General features: G+C 37.1%; 2 protein-coding genes across 2 annotated transcripts; both read left to right on the top strand.

Moving 5' to 3' along the window:
• The first annotated feature begins 25 nt into the window (after positions 1-25).
• Positions 26-10,674, top strand: LOC104231001 (phosphoethanolamine N-methyltransferase 1-like). The gene is made up of 12 exons (XM_009783922.2): positions 26-271; positions 605-720; positions 1,866-2,003; positions 2,172-2,309; positions 3,091-3,234; positions 3,628-3,738; positions 3,832-3,973; positions 9,322-9,602; positions 9,779-9,940; positions 10,042-10,095; positions 10,255-10,329; positions 10,428-10,674. The coding sequence occupies exons 1-12, from the start codon at positions 241-243 to the stop codon at positions 10,524-10,526; spliced, it is 1,491 nt and encodes a 496-aa protein (XP_009782224.1). The 5' UTR covers positions 26-240; the 3' UTR covers positions 10,527-10,674.
• Positions 10,675-15,624: 4,950 nt separating this feature from the next.
• On the top strand, positions 15,625-16,357 carry LOC138871918 (uncharacterized mitochondrial protein AtMg00810-like). Its single transcript, XM_070149841.1, has 2 exons — positions 15,625-16,141; positions 16,188-16,357. The coding sequence occupies exons 1-2, from the start codon at positions 15,625-15,627 to the stop codon at positions 16,355-16,357; spliced, it is 687 nt and encodes a 228-aa protein (XP_070005942.1).
• The last annotated feature ends 473 nt before the right edge of the window (positions 16,358-16,830 follow it).

The raw sequence follows: 16,830 nt of genomic DNA, 5'->3' as shown, positions 1-16,830 counted from the left end.
TTAACTATCATAGACAAAGATCACTAGAGTTCTCTTTTCAGTGCTTTTGTCGTCGCCCGCCTATAAAGAAGCAAGCCACCGCAAAACCAAATTCATAACATTTTGCGCTTAGCTGATGCAGCAGAGAGGTAGAAGTTGTAATTGTAAATCGAGGTCCTTTTCTAGATCTCGCCTTGCTATTGAAGGCTTTTAGCTGCAATTGAAAGATCACAGGTTTCTAATCAAACAGTTATCACAACCATGGCTGCCATTGACATTGCTGCTGCTCCAGGTAGTAGAAATGTTCATTCTTTTAATAACTTACACTTTTAAACGAGATAAGATAATACATACGGTTTAACATGATATCAGAACGTGTAGAAGTCTTGAGTTCAGTCTTTATGTCACCCATTTAACTAAAATATTTCTACATTTGTCGGTCCGAAATAATCATATCATACATAGAGGACATGTTGCAGATTAAGATAAATAAATGTTTGATGTCTCTAATTACTATGTATTTGGATGAGAGTGTGCAGACAATTTAACTTCGTGGTTTGTGGATTTTTGTTTAATTGGACTTCTGCTAATGTTTTGATTATGAATTAAATGTGGTGTGTATTAGAACAAGAGCGTGAGATTCAAAAGAGTTATTGGATGGAACAAGCTGCAGAACTCACTTTGGAGGCAATGATGCTTGACTCAGAAGCATCTGATCTTGACAAAGAGGATAGACCTGAGGTACATTTTTCTGCTTGGTTTTTATTATTTTTTTCTCAATTGCTTCCGCGGCCATTAATATAGTCTGGATTGCGTAAAAATCAGTTCTTTTTGGACTCGTCGTACTCTTTCCTAGTTTCCTTGTCTGAATTTATAAGTTTGCTCTTTGTTCTGAGTTATTTTCATGGAATATTCAATAAGAGAATTTATCCTTTACATCAACACTGATTAGCATTTAAAGACCATACTTGTTCAATGAAATGGCAGTTGATCAAGAATTGTTAAATGTGAAATTTTCTATTTAGCTATTTTACTTGAGGAGTTCAGAATCAACACCAGATTGTTTCTCTGTTTCATAGTTGAGTACGAAACCTTATTATTTTGGTCAAATTGAAAAAGAAAATGTTTGCTATATTTATCATGAGCGTCAAGGATTCACCAAATTGATGCCTCCCCTTTACGGTAAGTGTAGGTGCTTTGCTTGTGACCTCTTAGTAGCAAGTGTTTGTCCTTTCAATATTGCCCGAATCCTGGATCAAACATTGGTTATCTGTTACTTTCTCATGTCTGTTACTTGGGGTCTCCTTTTTCATTAAGATAAAGGGTGTTCCTCTCTTGATTGTACTAGCTTTTCTAGTACCATGGAATACTTGTGCACTTTCAGAATTATTTTTCGGATTCCTAGTGACAAAAGAAGTTGGGTTTGATGAAGGTTTAGTGTGTTTCTAATTTGTTTGACTCATAGTTGTCAAGCATTTTGCTGATGCATTCAGCTTAGTTCTTAATTAAGTTTACTGAGGCTCATTCAGAAGTTATAGTGCTGATCGTGCATAATATATGCAGCTTATTTGCATTGGGACTTCAATAATTAGAAGAGGGATTTTGATTCAAACCCAACTTACATTGACAAAGTTTTATGGTTATGCGTGGTGGTTCATGTATTTAGTTTTGACTGATGTGCTTTGCTTATATAACCCGTCCTTCTTCTTTTGGTGGTTGAGAACCTATGGCTTCATTGAGTTGTCTTTCTATCTAATGTTATTATATGTCTAAAAGGTTGTATATCACATTTTTGTGATGGTTCATTTTGTGAATTCACATCAGTTGCTGCAAGAAAATGTGTTGACATCCACTTAAATATTTGAGATTTGTTGATGGTCGTGTAGGTCCTCTCACTGCTCCCCTCGTATGAAGGGAAATCTGTGTTAGAACTAGGTGCTGGTATTGGCCGTTTCACCGGTGACTTAGCCGAGAAGGCTGGGCAACTTACAGCATTGGACTTTGTTGAAGGCGTGATTAAGAAGGTTCGAGGCATTTTACCCTTGAGACATTTGAATTTTCTGTTTTTGGATGAACCTGTGAATGAGTTGGTCCCGAGATTCACTTGTCGTTGCTTCAAGCTAGATAAATGGTGATAAATCTAGTGAATGGATTTTCTATACTTGCTCATCTATTAATTCGCTTCTTTGCAGAACGAAAGCATCAATGGGCACCACAAGAATGTCAAGTTTATGTGTGCTGATGTGACTTCACCAGATTTGACATTTTCACCTGAATCTGTGGATTTGATATTTTCTAACTGGCTACTGATGTATCTTTCTGACAAAGAGGTATTCTTTTTTCTTTTAATTCTTCCGTGCTTCCTGCATGAAAAGTTCACTAAGGTTGCATGCTATACAAATTGATGCCAGTAAATTGTTTGTAAGCTCAAATTTGGGAGGCATTAGCCATGACACAATGCTTATGACATAGTGAGTATGATGGTGAAAATATTGAAATATTAGTTCCTTCTAGGCGAACTTTTGTTAACACCCCTTCTTCGTAGGAAGATTCCGTAAACTTTATGATTGCGCGAAAAAAGAAGTATTGATAGGCACATACTAAACTATGTCAAAGACACATGAGATTTAAAATGGCATGCTTGATCAATTTCATTTTAACATCATCTTCGAAGTATGTAACTTTTTTCGCAGTGTCAGCGTCTAACAACTCGACCAGCATATATCATAACAAAGATGTAGCCCATACGCCAGAACATGCTTACAGTAGGATGGCTAATAAGAATAATGTGCCACAGCCTACAGGTTATATAACTTCTCATCTATCCACCCATAGTTTTGGAGCTGTAAAGTAGTTTAAGGCTTAAAATTGTTGGTCTATGGTTTCACTCATCCCTGTAAGGAACTAGATAATTTGTGTCAAAATTTTCCAAGCAAGGCAATATTTTAGATTCAGTAGACTACTGCTCCAAATGTAGATAGGAACATCTACCATGGATGATGATTATAGTAAACTGAATTTTGAAGGGTCTCTCTTGCTCTTCATGCATTTTTCTTTCAATTCCAATTTTACTGATTATTATTTAACATTTAAGACTTCCCCTTTTTGCAGGTTCAAGACCTTGCAGAGAGAATGGTCAAATGGTTGAAAGTTGGTGGCTATATATTTTTTAGAGAAACCTGCTTCAGTCAATCAGGAGACAGCAAGGGAAAGAACAACCCAACACACTATCGAGAGCCTAGGTTTTATACAAAGGTCATCCAAAAAGTGCTTTTTCCATTCACACTTGACAACTAACACGAGTCACTGAAGTATTATCATAATTCTATGTGCATTTTCTCTCTTTTTTCCTTTCCTGGCAAATTTGCACTAGAAAGAAAACAATTTCTTTGGGAATATCCTAGATAAAGAAAATCACAATAAGTTTATATCTGTATTCAAGTCATAAGTGCGTTGAGAGTTAATGATGAACGCTCAATTACCAGTTTGTCTAGTCATCTTGTTATTCAAGTCCTTGCTTTATAACAGCATAAAAGATTGCATGCAGGTGAAAGTCAGTCCATAATAGTCATAAGCTTCTTCTTTGCTTAAATTAAACAACTTGAATTGGTTGTTTTGTTATCTTCTTCTGATTATAACTTAATGCAGGTTTTCAACGAATGCAATTTAAATGACGGTGCTGAAAAATCATATGAACTTTCACTCATTGGCTTTAAGTGCATTGGAGCTTATGCAAGGACCAAAAAGAATCAAAATGAGGTACTATTTTTTTTCTTTCCTCATTACCCCTTGCTTTATATGGAATAGACCTGACAATACAATCATTGTGTTCTTGCTGCTCACAACTTGCAGATTTGCTGGATATGGCAAAAGGTTCATTCTGCGAATGACAGGGGATTCCAGTATTTCTTGGACACTGTTCAGTACAAGTCTAATGGCATATTGCGATATGAACGTGTCTTTGGACATAGCTTTGTGAGCACAGGAGGAATAGGTATTTTTCTCTTAACATATCAACTTGCAAGTTTGCTGTTCTACTTCTTTCTTTCCAAAAACGGTTATTTAATCCTAGATTTATCTGTTAAATGGAGAGAACCTCCATAGTTGCAGAGGAATTCTCAGAAGAAGCTAAAGAGAGAAATGGAAATTGTACTGTTCCATTGATTTCTGATACCTCACAAATGAGGAGTATACATGGTTATATACTACTCCTAACTAACTTAACTTACAGCTGTCCTTACATTGTTGGACAGCTGATTAACTACTCAACTAATCACTAACTACCTTCTTAACACCCTCACTCAAGCTGATGGTTTGAAGATATCCTTCAGTCCCAGCTTGGGCATTAAGTGATCATGTTGCAATCTTCCTAAGCTCTTGGTAAGGAGGTCAACTTGCTGCTCTTTTGTGGGAATGTGATGAGTTTTCACTGCACCTTGTATGATTTTCTCTCGTACAAATTGACAGTCAATGTCTATGTGTTTAGTCCTCTCGTGAAAGATGGGATTAGCTGCAATTTGGATTGCAGGCTTGCTGTCACAAAAGAGATCAACTGGTAGACTCACATCAACCTCTAGCTCTTTGAAGAGTCCTGTGAGCCAGGTTATTTCAGCAACTGTGTATACCATACTTCTGAATTCAGCTTCAGTAGAGCTCCTTGCATCTGTGTCTTGTTTCTTAGACTTCCACGAGATCAAGGCATTCCCAAACTTAACTAGGTACCCTGTTACTGATTTCCTAGTCTGTAAGCATCCATCCCAGTCTGAATCACAATATGCTTTCAGTTTATCTGAGCCTTCTGAAGACATTAGTAAACCAAGACATTAGTAAACCAAGACCTGGAGAAGTCTTGACGTATTTCACAACTCTCAGAGCAGCTTCCCAGTGAGACTGCTTAGGCTTGTGCATATACTGACTTAATGTATGTACTGCAAATGCAATATCAATCCTGGTCATTGTAAGATATAATAGCCTCCCTACTAGTCTTTGATATGCACCTATATCTTCAATCAGTTTGTCTTCACACTCAGAGGCTCCTACAGCAGTATCATACTCCACAGATGTAAGCTTCAAATTGGTCTCAAGAGGTGTTCCTGCAGGTTTACCACCTGCAAGTCCCATCTCAAATGTCAGCTCTAAAGCATATTTCCTTTGGCTCATAATAATTCCATCTTTTGAAGTTTTGATCTTGCAATCTCTATTCCCAAAAAGAACTTAAGTTCTCCTAGATCCTTCATTTTGAACCTGAGCTTCAGATCATTTCTAGTCTGAGTTATCAGACCTAGACTGTTTCCACTTATTATCAGATCATCCACATAGACTAACACAACAACCAATTTAGCTTGAACTTTCTTTGTAAAAAGAGAATAGTCAAAATGACTTTGAATGAAGCCCAACTGCACTAAGGCATCAGTCAGCTTCCTATTCCACTGCCTGGGTGATTGTTTCAGGCCATACAGTGATCTATGAAGTTTGCAAACCTTGTGAAAAGACCTTCCCTGGCTTGCAAACCCTTGTGGCACATCCATGTAGACCTCTTCTAGGAGTTCACCATGCAAGAAGGCATTGTGAACATCCATTTGGAAAAGAGGCCAATGTTTGGCTGCACCAACTGCAATGACTAGTCTTACAGTCACCATTTTTGCTACAGGGGAGAAAGTTTCAGTGTAGTCAAGCCCTTCTTTTTGACTGTAACCTTTAGCCACCAACCTAGCTTTGTATCTCTCAACTTCACCTGAGGATGTATACTTCACTTTGAACACCCATTTACAGCCAATAGGAACCTTTCCAGCAGGTAACTCTACTATAGACCATGTGTGATTTTCCTCTAAGGCTGAGATTTCAGCCTTCATAGCTTCAACCCATTTAGGATCCTTGACAACCTCAGAGTATAACTGTGGTTCTACAATTGCAGAATAGGAGGATAGAGCTTTGGCATAGGAGTAAGAGATATTCTCATAACTCACACATGCTGAAAGAGGATAAGAACAATTGGCTTTGCCTTGAGAGTGAGTAACATAATCTTTTAGCCAGATAGGAGCTTTACTGGTTCTCCCAGATCTTCTAGGAGGTGAGGCTTCTATCAATTGATCATTTGAGGTAGGCAATTGAGGAGTAGGCTAATCATGAGGAAGACCAGTTGGTGATACTGGTTCAGGTTCAGCAGCTACTTGAGTTGGCTGATCTAAGCTATGATAAGCAGTTGAAGTAGAAAGAGGAGAAGATATAGGGAGAGATGAAGAGATTGAAGAGGGTGAAAAAGAGGATATAGAAATATCATTAGGCATTAAGACTTGAGGAATTTCAATGGTAGGAAACAAGGAGAGTAGAGGAGCTAAATGTTGAAAGGGAAAAACATTTTCTTTAAACATAACATCTCTACTTACTAAGAACTCCTTGGTGTGAATGTTGTACATTCTGTACCCCTTTTGGTTCATAGAGTAGCCAAGGAAAACTGCAAGTGAGGCTCTAGGTGAGAATTTATCACCTCTTTTTTCGTTTGTTATATATCCTAGACAATCAAAAGTTCTCATATGGTCTAAGGAAGGTGAATGACCAAACAATAGTTCAAATGGAGTTTTACCCTGCAACACCTGTGTTGGTAGCCTGTTCATAATGTAGACTGTAGTTAATACACATTTCCCCCAGAATCTCAGTGGAACACTTGCTTGAAATCTCAGTGCCCTAGCCACATTGAGTATGTGTCTGTGTCTCCTCTCAGCTACTCCATTTTGCTGTGGAGTATAGACATATGAACTCTGATGAACAATTCCCAAAGACTACAGTAATTCTGTCATTTGAGAGTTAAAGAACTCACACCCATTATTTTTTCTTAGGAATTTTACTGTACAAGAATGAACATTCTTGATCATAATGAAAAACTATCTGATGGCAACAATTACTTCAGCTTTAGAAGGCAACAAGAAAACCCATGTAAACCTAGAATGATCATCTAATAGTCTGAGAAAATACTTCTTACCAACATGAGTAGGTACCTTATAGGGCCCCCAAACATCAGCATGAAGTAAGTGAAAACATGCAGTAGCCACAGAAGTGCAAGAGGAAATGGAAGCCTTGTTTGCTTAGCAATAGGACAGACAGTACATTGCTTGGTCTCACTATTACGCTTGAAATGTTGAAAACATTTTAACTTTCTCAGAACATCAATTGGCACATGGCCTAATCTCCTATGCCACAGAGATACACTTGAACTATCATCCTTTATTGTATGTACAAAAGATCTTCCCGAATCTGACTTGTTATTTCCTCCTCCATTTGTTTGGTCTTTGTTACCTGATATGTAAATGTAAAGGCCTTCATCTTCTTTACCAATCCCCTCACTCTCCCATTGAAGAGGTCCGGGAAAAGACAGAAGTCAGGATAGAACAAAGCCAAACATCTAAGTTCCTTTGTTAGTTTTGAAACAGACATAAGATTATATTTAAAGTCTGGTATGTGCAACACATTTGTAATTTTCTGTCCTTGTAGCACACTTGTAGACCATGTATGTTTTACACTTTCTATCTTTCCTGTAGGTAGATGAACCTTTCCTATACTAGATTCATCAGCATTTCTAGATTCTTCTAAAACTTTGAGACTTTTTACCATGTGATTAGAAGCACCTGTATCAACTATTCACCTAACCTCAGCTTCACTAGCTACAGAAAGTGAAGTCATACCTGCTGACATGGCATTACTTGGTGGATCACCTTGACTTGAGGATGTGATGCTGGACTTGCCCAAAAGATGCAAGATCTAATTGTACTGATCAATTGTAAACTGAGGCATTCCTACAATCACTCCTTGGCCACCCTGACTAGTTGAATCAAGATTATTCTGCTGAAGTCCTGCAAAGTTAGTTGCAGCCTCAAAGCTTCCACTATTAGGACCATTATTGGTTGGAGGCCCTGTGTATTGAGCAACATTATTAGGTCCAGCCTTTCTTTTTTGCTTGAATTCTCCAGGATAGCCATGAAGCTTGTAGCAAGTGTCCCTTGTGTGACCTTTGTATTTGCAGTAGTCACAGAACAAATTGTTCCTTTTAGGCTTGTAGTTACTTGAACCTTGATAGCTTCCTTTTCTACTAAACGTAGCTATTCCCTCATTTACTGCAGAGGTTTGAGCAAAATTAACTACAGATCTTCTACTTTCTTCTACTATTATCATAGAATAGGCTTTGTTTAGTTGAAGTAGGACTCATCATTATAATCTGGTTGCTAGATTGGGAGTAGTCTCATTTAGACCCATCAGAAACTGCAGCAACCTGTGGTTACCAAAGTGTTCTGCATACCTCTTCGATTCCTCACAGCCACATCCCGGGCAAGGCATCAATGCATCAAACTCTGCCCAAAGTTCTTTCAGCTTAGCAAAATATACTAACACAGAGGAGATGCCTTAAGACAAGGTAGCAATTTGTCTGTGCAAAAACAGAATTCTAGATCCATTAACCTTGCCAAAGCTCTCTCTAAGATCAGCCCACACTTTCTCTGCACTAGTTGCATATACCATGTCACTCAACAACTCATTACTAACTGAGTTCATGATCTACGACAAAACTATGGCATTACATTTTTCCCACAATTCATGTAAAGTAGGAGGAAATTTGTCCTTAGTATATCTACCATCAACAAAACCTAATTTGCTCTTGCCTAATAGACTGATTCGCATAGAGCTGCTCCACATAGCATAGTTCTCATGTCCAGTTAATTTGATTGAGATGAGAGAACTACTTGGAGAATCAGAAGATTGAAGAAATAGAGGATGATTTTGATCGATCACTATACCACCCACACGACTTGGATCTGCCACTGGAGTTGCATCAGTGGTAGTGTCCTCAATTCCTGTGTCTAAGCTAGCACCAATACCTCCGATCGCCATTGAAGAATGAAGAAAACGAGAGCTTAGAGTAGCAGCAAGCAAATTGAACACGAAGAAAAAGAAGAAGAAAAATACCTAATTACTCAAAGACGATTCAACCTAGGAAGGGATGAATCGAAGCAATTACACAGATGTCTGACGAGTTTTAGAAACTCAAATCAATTTCGAGCCGTCCGTATCAATCAAACGTCTTCACGGGCTCTGATACCATGTTAAATGGAGAGAACCTCTATAGTAGCAGAGGAATTCTCAGAAGAAGCTAAAGAGAGAAATGGAAATTGTACTGTTCCATTGATTTCTGATACCTCACAAATGAGGAGTATACGCGGTTATATGCTACTCCTAACTAACTTAACTTACAACTGTCCTTACACTGTTGGACAGTTGGCTAACTACTCAACTAATCTCTAACTACCTTCTTAACATTATCTACTGTTCTCTGATTCTGTATTTCTTCTTGAGCAGACACTACCAGAGAATTTGTTGCCATGTTGGAACTTCAGCCTGGCCAAAAAGTCCTTGATGTTGGCTGTGGTATCGGTGGAGGTGACTTTTACATGGCTGAGAAGTATGATGTTTATGTTGTCGGCATTGACCTCTCAGTTAACATGATCTCTTTGGCTTTCGAGCGTGCTATTGGTCGCAAATGTGCGGTTGAATTTGAGGTCGCTGATTGCACAAAGACAACGTATCCCGAGGGAACATTTGATGTGATATACAGCCGGGACACTATCCTTCACATCCAGGTATTTAGCAGTCTTGCTATTCGGATGTGATTTTCAGTCTCTCTTTGAAGCTTCAATATTGTCACCGACTAGTTATCTTCGACCTCTTAGCTCCGGTGTGAATAGTTTGATAGCCATCTCAATCATTATATTAAATTCTTCGTCGGCCTAACGGTTGAACAATGGTGTGTTTGCAGGACAAACCTGCATTGTTCAGATCTTTCTATAAGTGGCTGAAGCCTGGAGGCAAAGTCCTCATTAGTGACTATTGCAAAAAAGCAGGACCAGCATCAGAAGAATTTGCAGGGTATATCAAGCAAAGAGGTTATGATTTACATGATGTTGAAGCATATGGCCAGGTATACATTTGACTCATACAATTAATGTGTCCAAACTCCCATCCTCTTTCTTTGCTAGTGGTTTTAGAATGATAGAGCTTCTTTATAATTTCACAATATAGATGCTCAGAGATGCTGGTTTCAATGAAGTTGTTGCCGAGGATCGAACTGAACAGGTGTGTCTTCTGTGACTTGATTGTGTAAATATTGTTTACTCCGCAGTGCATATATAGAACTTAAAAACTTCTCCTCCCCCCCCCCCACCCCACCCCACCCCCATGTTTCATTTTGAAGACATTGATGCAAACCTGAAGTGTATGTTACTTGGATTGCAGTTCATTAAAGTTCTACAGAAGGAGTTAGATACTGTGGAGAAGGAAAGAGAGTCATTTATACAAGAGTTTTCTGAAGTGAGTGCATTATCATATATTATGTACATATATTGTAATGTCTAATGATTGTTGATGTATGATTTCGTCTCATTTTATTTCTGATTTTAACTTTACAGAAAGACTACAATGATATAGTTGGAGGATGGAAGGCCAAGCTAATTAGGAGTACTTCATCTGGTGAGCAGAGATGGGGTTTGTTCATTGCCAAGAAGTGATCATAATTGTCCAAGTGCATTATATCCTCTGTTAATTTATGCACTAAAATCTGAATTTCTTGGTTTAATACTAAATATTGTGTTGTCCTCTGTAATATCATCATCTACCTGCCTTTAGGGATGAATATCAATGTGCTGTTTGATTGAATCTTATTCTTCCAGAATTATGTATGCAGTTGCCTTAACAAGGTAAAGTAAAATGACTTTAAAGAGAGAAAAAAAATAGATGACTTTAGTGGACAATTGCCACAAGTGGAGAACCATTCAGAAATTCAACTCCTTCCTAACTATACTCTATCCGGTTCACTTTAATTAATTTTTTTACCTTTTTTTTTTATCGACAATATTTAATTTTTTCAGACATCAAAAAGGATTGTACTTCTTTAATTTCCAAAGTTGTCTTTAGAGTACTAAAGAGACTCAACGTATATGTTATATTTTCAATGAACAAATTAAAGAGAAGTAAAAATTAATATGATTAATGTTATTGTTAATTAATATTAAAAGATGGATTTCTTAATATGCGTGAAAATAACCAAAACAAACCAATTAAAATGGATAAGAGGTATATTTTTGTCCGTATATGTAGAAAGGATCTAAGTTTGATGCAACAATGATTTTGACACTATCAATTTAGTTTGACCCGTAATAGTAAGTTAGTGACCATTATTAGCATGTCACTAGTAATCAATGCTTGTAATATTAATTTAATTACTTTATGAATTTAACTCATATACACGTAAAATTTTCTCACACTATTGGTCTATTTTACTGGCTGAGCAAGGCCAAATGTACTAGAAAAATGAAGAATATATTCTACTATTAGATTTCAATTTGAGAGGGCTAAATTTAAAATTATTTATTCAGCAGTAAATTTAGCAAACTAATCATGCATTAAGTATTATATTTGCTCTATAAACTAATGATTACTTGAGGATTTCGATCTGCAATTTGAGGTGCTTTTTGCAATAGAATTTGAGTCTTGTTAAAATATCAACTCAACTTAGCCGTTTCTTAAATATAAAACAGAGTTAATTTTATCCATAGTCATTGAATTTTTGTGTTTGTTACCCAAAAGTTACTTTTTTTTGTTACGTTAAAATCATTCAACTTTGTGTTCATTACACAAAAGTCACTTTTTTTCTTTTGTTACAAAATAATCATTTCACTTTGCTCTAGTTATCACAAAAGTCACATTTTTACTTGAAAAGTCTATTATACCCTTGATATTATATAAACCTTCATATTTATGTAATACATTCTATATTATATACTATATAATATATTTTTAACTATGTATTTTATTTATAGATAAAATAACTTAATAGTATTTTATTTATTATTTTTATAATATATTTGTATTTTTTCTTAACGTTAATTTTCAAAATATATTAGTCTTAATATAAGTCTTACTGGTTTTTTTAAATAAAGAAATAGTGAAAATAGGAAAAATGAGAATTATAATTTTTTGGTTTTCTGCAACTTCATTTTTTTTGTTTCCCACTCGGTGTCCGGTGCCCGCATTGGAGCCCGACTATATCCGAATTCGCTCCGCGTAGGATCTCATTCGGGGGAAGCGCTCCCTACCAAGGATTTTTTCATACTCAGGACTCCAACTCGAGACCTCTGGTTAAGGGAAGAGCAGTCTTTGTTGAAGAGTGATTCAAAACTTTACTGCGTAGTAAATTGGGAATGGATAGTTTGGTTGAACTAGTCTTTTGGTTTCTGTTAAGTAGTTTCCTTTATTTACTCAAGTCAAGTTAGCTTTGCTAATAAAGTGCAGTAGTGGGTTACAGGTCCTAGATATTAGGTCTGTTTTGTTTGTCTCAGCCTATATATATGTGGCCATATGTTGTTATCTCTTTATGTCAAGCAATATTAAAAACAAAGTTGACAACTTTAAGTTCCTTTCTTCTCTATTTCTACTTATTTTCTACTCTCTGCCCAACAGATTTGGTATCAGAGCCATTATGGTCTTGTGGGCATTTGAGCGAACAACTTGGGTTCATTGGGTATTGAGTGTTATTTTTTTCTTTTTTGGGTCTTTCAGGGAAACACGAGAGAAAGAGAGACAGAGGGTTACTTTGGCTTTTAAAAAAAAAAACTATAAAACAATGGCAGCACTAGTTGGATTTTCTTTTTCTCAACCACTCATACCTATTTTTAATGGTGAGAAATATGAGTGGTGGAGCATCAAGGTGAAGACATTGCTCAAATCGCATGAGCTATAGGACTTGGTGGAGTATGGGTTCATAGAAATATTTGAACCCAATGAAGAGGAGGAGGAGAATCTAAAAGAAATCAAGAAGAAAGATGTCAAGGCATTGTTCCTTCTTCAATAAGCAGTTCATGAGACTATTTTCTCATGGATTGCAGCAGCAACCACATCGAAAGAGGTATGGTCAATCTTACAAAAAGAATTTCAAGGTGATTCAAATGTCATGACAGTGAAGTTACAATCACTAAGGCGTAACTTTGAAACCTTGATGATGAAGAATGGTGAATCAGTTGCTGATTTTTTGTCTCGAACAATGGCAATAGTCAGTCAAATGCGTTCCTGTGGTGAGCAGATTTTAAACGAAACGATCGTTGCTAAAATTTTGAGAAGCTTGACATCAAAATTTGATCATGTTGTTGTTGCCATAGAGGAAGCAAAAGATTTATCAGTTCTTTCTGTTGATGAATTGATGGGATCTCTTCAAGCTCATGAGGTGAGAATCAATCGATCGATAGAGAAGAATGAAGATAAGGCATTCCAAGTAAAAGACACAACCACCAAATATGGAGAAAATGATTGTCCAACAAGAAGAGGTCGAGGAAGAGGAGGATTTCGTGGTGGTCGAGGTCGTGGTCGCGGTTATGAAAGAGGCAGAGGAAGGAATGATGGATACAGGCAGTCCAATGAACAAGGTAACACAAAAAATGGCCTTCAATGTCATCATTGCAAGCGATACGGGCATATAAAGGCTAATTGTTGGTATAAAGACCAGAAAATAAATTTTGCAACAACAGAAAATGAGGAAGACAATTATCTTTTTATGGCTTGTATTGATACCGACCATAGGCCAAGCGGCTTATGGTTTGTGGACAATGGTTGTTCGAATCACATGACTGGTACCAAATCCTTGTTCAATGAGCTTGATGAGACACAAAAGATAAAGGTGCAGCTTGGCAACAAAGGGGAGATGCAAGTTGAGGGAAAAGGCACAATAGAAGTTGACGCTAGCCATGGCAAAGTAAAAAAGTTGGATAATGTTCAATTTGTACCTGATTTAGGATACAATTTGTTGAGCGTTGGACAACTAATGACTAGTGGATATTCTCTTTTATTTGATGACGGTTCTTGTGTTATTATAAATAAAATGTCAGGCAAAAAGGTTCATATCAACATGACTCTGAACAAGATGTTTCCGTTGGATATTTCAAACATGGAAAATTTTGCTCTCGCTGCAAGTGTGGAGAACGACTCAAAGCTATGGCATTTGAGGTATGGGCATCTCAATATCAAAGGTCTGAAATTGCTAAGTGATAAAAGTATGGTTCTTGGACTACCAAAAATTGGTTCTCTTGATTTATGTGAAGGATGTATTTATGGAAAACAAACCAGGAAATCTTTTCCCACCGGAAAAGCATGGAGAGCTTCTAAATGCTTAGAATTAATACATGCTGACTTATGTGGCCCTATGCAAACTACGTCTTTGGGTGGAAGTCGTTATTTCTTGTTATTTACTGATGATTATAGTCGCATGAGTTGGGTGTACTTTCTGGAAAACAAGTCAGAAACATTTGAGAAGTTTCAAAAATTTAAGGCTTTGGTGGAGAATCAAAGTCGTTGCAGTATCAAAGTTCTTCGCACAGATAGAGGAGAAGAGTTCGTGTCCAATGAAATCAATTTATTTTGTGAAGAAAATGACATCCATAGGGAGTTAACAACTCCTTATACTCCAGAGCAGAATGGTGTCTCTGAGCGAAAGAACCGTACCATTGTAGAGATGCAAGAAGTGTGCTATAAGCAAAAGGACTCACAAATGAGTTCTGGGCAGAAGCTGTGGCAGCATCTGTTTACTTGCTGAATCTGCCACCAACAAGGGATGTTATGAACAGAACTCCGTATGAAGCTTGGCATGAAAGGAAACCAAATGTAAGTCATTTACGGGTTTTTGGATGTGTCGCTTATGCTTTGGTAAATTCACAAGCTCGTCAAAAGCTTGATGAAAAGTCTGAAAAATGCATTTTTATTGGCTATTGTACTCAGTCTAAAGCATATAGATTGTATAACCCTCTTAATGGCAAGATCTCAGTTAGAAGGGATGTTATATTTGATGAAAATACTTGCTGGAATTAGGATAGAGAACAAGGTCAATATGAGATTCCTATGTCCATTGAAGACTCTCCTGATAAAAGACAAGAATCTGCTCCAACAAGTTCCTCCAGTAGCTCAACAATGGCACCAGAAACATCTGTAACACTTGAAGAAACTGCAGCTGGGCCAATTCCACTAAGGAGATCGACAAGAGTCAAGAAACCGAATTCAAAATATCCTAATAACATATATACTTCTTGTTAATTTGCTCTTGCTATTTCAGATCCGCTATTTTATGAAGAAGCTGCTGAAAAAGAAGAATGGCGGAAAGCAATGGTAGAAGAGATGAAATCCATTGAAAATAATGGAACATGGGAGATGGTAGATCTACCAGAAGGCAAAAATTCTATTGGCTTGAAATTGATATTCAAGACAAAGTTTGCTGCAGATGGAAGTTTACAGAAGCACAAAGCTTGCCTTGTAGCAAAAAGTTATGCCCAATAATATGGTGTTGACTTTGAATAGACTTTTTCTCTGGTAGCTCGATTTGAAATAGTGAGGGTGGTTCTAGCATTGGCTGCACAATTGCAATGGCCAGTTTATCAATTTGATGTCAAATCAGCATTCCTCAATGGAGAATTACAAGAAGAAGTCTTTGTAGCACAACCTGAAGGTTTCATAAAGGAAAGCAATGAAACAAAGGTGTACAAGCTGAAAAAGGCATTGTATGGCTTGAAGCAAGCCCCTCGAGCATGGTATAGCAGAATTGATAGCTACTTTCAATAAAAGGGGTACATGAAAAGTGAGAACGATCCCACCTTGTATGTGAAAAAGGAAGGTAAAAATGATTTCATCGTTGTTTGTTTGTACGTTGATGATATCATTTATACTAGTTCCTCTATATTTCTTGTTGATGAGTTTAAGTCTCAAATGATGAATGACTTCGAGATGTTGGATATGGGTTTGTTGCACTATTTCCTTGGTCTTGAAATCCATCAAGTTGAAGATGGAATTTTTATTTCACAAAAGAAATATGGAAGGGATCTACTCAATAAATTTGGCATGCTTAATTGCAAGCCTGCAGCCACACCCATGAATATTAATGAAAAATTACATCATGAAGATGGAGAAGAGTTCACAGATGCAAGATTGTTCAGAAGCTTGGTTGGAGGTCTAATTTATTTGACGCATACTAGACCCGATATCGCATTTTCTGTAGGTGTTATTTCCAGGTTTATGCAGCAACCTTCAAAGATTCATTATGGAGCAGCAAAGAGAGTCTTGCGGTACATTGCTGGAACTTTGGACTTTGGTATCTGGTACTCAAATACTTCTAATTTTAGATTGTACGGGTACAGATAGTGATTGGGCAAGTTCATTGGATGATAGACGAAGTGTTTCGGCAAATATTTTCACGCTAGGCTCAGGTGTGGTGACTTGGAGTTCAAAGAAGCAAGCTACAAGAGCATTATCAACCTCAGAAGCTGAGTATATTGCAGCAACTTCAGCAGCTTGTCAAGCCGTTTAGCTAAGAAGAGTGTTAGGACAAAGAACCCAACATTCCACAGTAGGACAAAGCATATTGATATTCGTTATCATTTCATCCGTGATTTGGTAGCAAAGGAGGAGATATCACTGGAATATTGCAGCACATAGGAGCAGTTAGCTGATGTATTGACGAAGGTTTTATCAAAGGAGAAATTCTGCTATCTCAGAAGATTGCTTAGTGTGTGCAGTTTTGAATCAAGGGGGAGTGTTGAAGAGTGATTCAAAACTTTACTGTGTAGTAAATTGGGAATGGATAGTTTGGTTGAACTAGTCTTTTGGTTTCTGTTAAGTAGTTTTCTTTATTTACTCAAGTCAAGTTAGCTTTGCTAATAAAGTGCAGTAGTGAGTTACAGGTCCTAGATATTAGGTCTGTTTTATTTGTCTCAGCCTATATATATGTGTGCATACGTTGTTATCTCCTTAGGTCAAGCAATATTAAAAATAAAGTTGACA

Source organism: Nicotiana sylvestris, chromosome 6, assembly GCF_000393655.2.
Source record: "Nicotiana sylvestris chromosome 6, ASM39365v2, whole genome shotgun sequence".
Taxonomy (NCBI): Eukaryota; Viridiplantae; Streptophyta; class Magnoliopsida; order Solanales; family Solanaceae; genus Nicotiana; species Nicotiana sylvestris.
The sequence above is the reverse complement of the archived record's forward strand: the minus strand, read 5'-3'. Positions and strand labels throughout refer to the sequence as shown.